General features: G+C 31.7%; 1 protein-coding gene across 2 annotated transcripts; it reads right to left on the bottom strand.

Moving 5' to 3' along the window:
* Positions 1-941: 941 nt before the first annotated feature.
* On the bottom strand, positions 942-2,411 carry LOC147065295 (uncharacterized). 2 transcript variants are annotated; one of them, XM_085956478.1, is made up of 4 exons: positions 2,258-2,411; positions 1,687-1,798; positions 1,449-1,592; positions 942-1,213 (listed from the first exon to the last, which is right to left on the bottom strand). In XM_085956478.1, exons 1-4 carry the CDS (start codon positions 2,266-2,268, stop codon positions 1,166-1,168), a joined length of 315 nt encoding a protein of 104 aa, XP_085812604.1. In that variant the 5' UTR covers positions 2,269-2,411; the 3' UTR covers positions 942-1,165. The 2 variants fall into 2 exon arrangements, with proteins under 2 accessions (XP_085812604.1, XP_085812603.1); XM_085956477.1 differs by having other exon boundaries at positions 943-1,213; positions 1,681-1,798; positions 2,258-2,399.
* Between the last annotated feature and the right edge of the window lie 244 nt (positions 2,412-2,655).

The raw sequence follows: 2,655 nt of genomic DNA, 5'->3' as shown, positions 1-2,655 counted from the left end.
ACCATTTATTATCAAACAGCCAATTTTGTGTGATGTCTCTTTCTATCCAGCGTTGGGGTGATTATAGACATGGCGGGTGGATAGAATCGAATAATGGTAATTTCCTAATGTTAAAAATGTAATTAAGTACCTACTGTACATTACAAATTTATGTAGGTACATTTAAGTATGTAAATCAAAATCAAAAATATAAATTTAAATGTTATACAACACAGTATCATGTAAGTATTTAAAAAAACATATACTTACATAAACATCTATTTATCCAAGAATTATTTGATACTTGAATCTGTATTTTATTTACCATATTCGATGGATGTATGTGGTGTATTTTGTAAAATATTTGGTATGTATTTATTATTTAACTAAGCGTATTTAATTTGCTACGTGACCTGTAGCTCTTTTATAATCACAAATTATTGTTGAATGTTCCGAAAATGAGTTTATGTGCCGAAACAGCTGTCAAGGTAAATGACTCAGTTAAAGTAGAATTAACAAAAATAACTATATTTCAAAACCATTATAATCCATCTACCATGTAAACACCATTTCAAGTAATAAAGAAATAAAAAGTCACCTAATTAAATAATATTATACTAGAAAAAATATACTATCTATATACCCACTTAATTTTCATTTAAAGTTGTAAAACGCCCGGTTACTAAATAGAGGAAGGACAGAGTCTTCTGGCACGACCGAATCACATTGGAACGGTGTTATTGTCATTTGAAAGTAACAATACTGACACCTAAATGAGTCGCCTGCACTGCCAGAATCATCTGAACCCTGTCTACCTATCTATATACAATTTATTGTTATTTTTTTTCATATTTGTCCATTTTATTACAATATCGTGTTACTTTTAAAGCTCATTGTAATTCTAATAATTATATAAATATTTTTCTTGTATTCTGTGCAAAAATGATTATTAAAACTTTCTTAACCTAAACCAAGTATTTTTTATTGAATGATCCTGCAAAAATATTCAAGTACAGTTAAGTGACATATTTTGTTTCGGTGTATAAGCCATAAATAAATATACATAAATTATATTTAATATATACATGTATACTGTATGTATAGCCACGGTTGGTCTTGCACTTGTTGCTGTAGCTATGCGATCTGGTGTGGTCCATTATCCAAAAACACTCAATCACATCCCTGGTCAAACAGCGGGCAGCCGTGTAGTGAGTCTGGCTGGCCTATGGTGGCACTAGAATGATTTCAATATACACAGTCTGTTAATTTGAATATGTTTTCGACTGAAAGTTGTAAAAATATTAGAAATCAGGATTTAAATAATTAAAAAACTGTTTCATTAAATATCATATTCATACCTATGCAAAATTTTGATTCCTTTGAAGTACCTATACAAAATACGGATGAATATAAACCAAACAAAAATATTTGTTACTGGTACTGCCATAGTAAAGTAAAGTTTAACATACTTCCCTAATAGAACAAAATTCCCAATTCTTGTCGTTCTGTAGATGTTTCATTTCAGTTTTTACCAACGATCCATTAAATATGAATTGGTCATAAACACTCAAAGGAAATCTGGCACTCACTGCCAGAATGTCCATGTCAGATACCTGCATAAAAATAAATGTCATGTTATGATATTATACGTAATGAATATGAATGTATCAGAAACAACATAGATTTTATTACGAATTTTACATTTACAGAAAATTTCCTGCGCTCATTTTTGAAAGTCTCCAAGTATGACGGGTATATTCGCACATGGGTGCAGTTAATGCACCCAATGATTTTCGGGAAACCTGCCCTTTCTTGAAGTCTGAAATTAAAAAATATTTTTACCGACACAAAATAATATTCCCGTTAAATTCTTATTGAGTAGGTAATTTACTTGTTGTGTCTATGCGCAGTTACTCTAGTTACATGACATGTACATTGTAATATTGTATAAATTGATCAGAGGGTATCAACACAACACTAAAGACTGTCAGCGCTGTATGGCGACTGTATGTAAGTATTACTAAGCACTGCTATTATAGCATCGGACACGTTTCCTATGCATCTGCTTACTGATGCCTGGCTCATTGCGCAGAAGACTTGGCCTACCCGTTTTTGGTACGCTCCCTCTGCGTAGAAACGCAAAATAGTCAAAACCTACAATTCAAATAACGGAGACATGTTATTTCAATAGCATATTACCTTCAAATCCTGTTAACCCTTCATGGTAAATGCTTATTTATAATATGTGCAGTTATGAAACTGAGTAAATCTATCTTACCTATGAGCCATGGCAATCTTGCCCTGTCATAAAGTAAGGTTATATTAAATGTCGATGTAATTTGTCGCACGCCATCTCATTATATCTTCAGCGTGTAATAAGCATTCAGAAGACGTGTACATTTTGTCAACACACAACTGTCACTTTGACATTCGTATATGTATTTAGGCTATGGCTGCATCCAATGCTGCCACCTTGTTTCAGATAATTAAAATACACTTTACGCAAAGTGGGTAAAAGTTGTAGCAATTCTGAAAGCGCTATAGTGTACGTATATTTTTCATATTTAATTCATAAAAATTATAGAATATTTGGCGTAAAATATTAATATTATTTACAATTTTTAAATCTGGCGCGTAAATAAAATTATTTAGTCTATGGCTGCGTCGCTGACGCTT

This window comes from Rhyacophila brunnea, unplaced genomic scaffold (assembly GCF_057557595.1).
Source record: "Rhyacophila brunnea isolate RB1 unplaced genomic scaffold, BYU_Rbru_1.0 scaffold_6, whole genome shotgun sequence".
Taxonomy (NCBI): domain Eukaryota; kingdom Metazoa; phylum Arthropoda; class Insecta; order Trichoptera; family Rhyacophilidae; genus Rhyacophila; species Rhyacophila brunnea.
This window is presented reverse-complemented; position numbering and strand designations above follow the sequence as displayed.

Excerpts from the sequence above, each read along its gene's own strand:
- LOC147065295 (XM_085956477.1), bottom strand. Across the intron at positions 1,593-1,680 it reads GCAGGAAATTTTCTGTAAAT|GTATCTGACATGGACATTCT; the intron begins GTAAAATTCGTA and ends ATTTTTATGCAG. Across the intron at positions 1,214-1,448 it reads AATTTTGTTCTATTAGGGAA|TGCCACCATAGGCCAGCCAG; the intron begins GTATGTTAAACT and ends AAATCATTCTAG.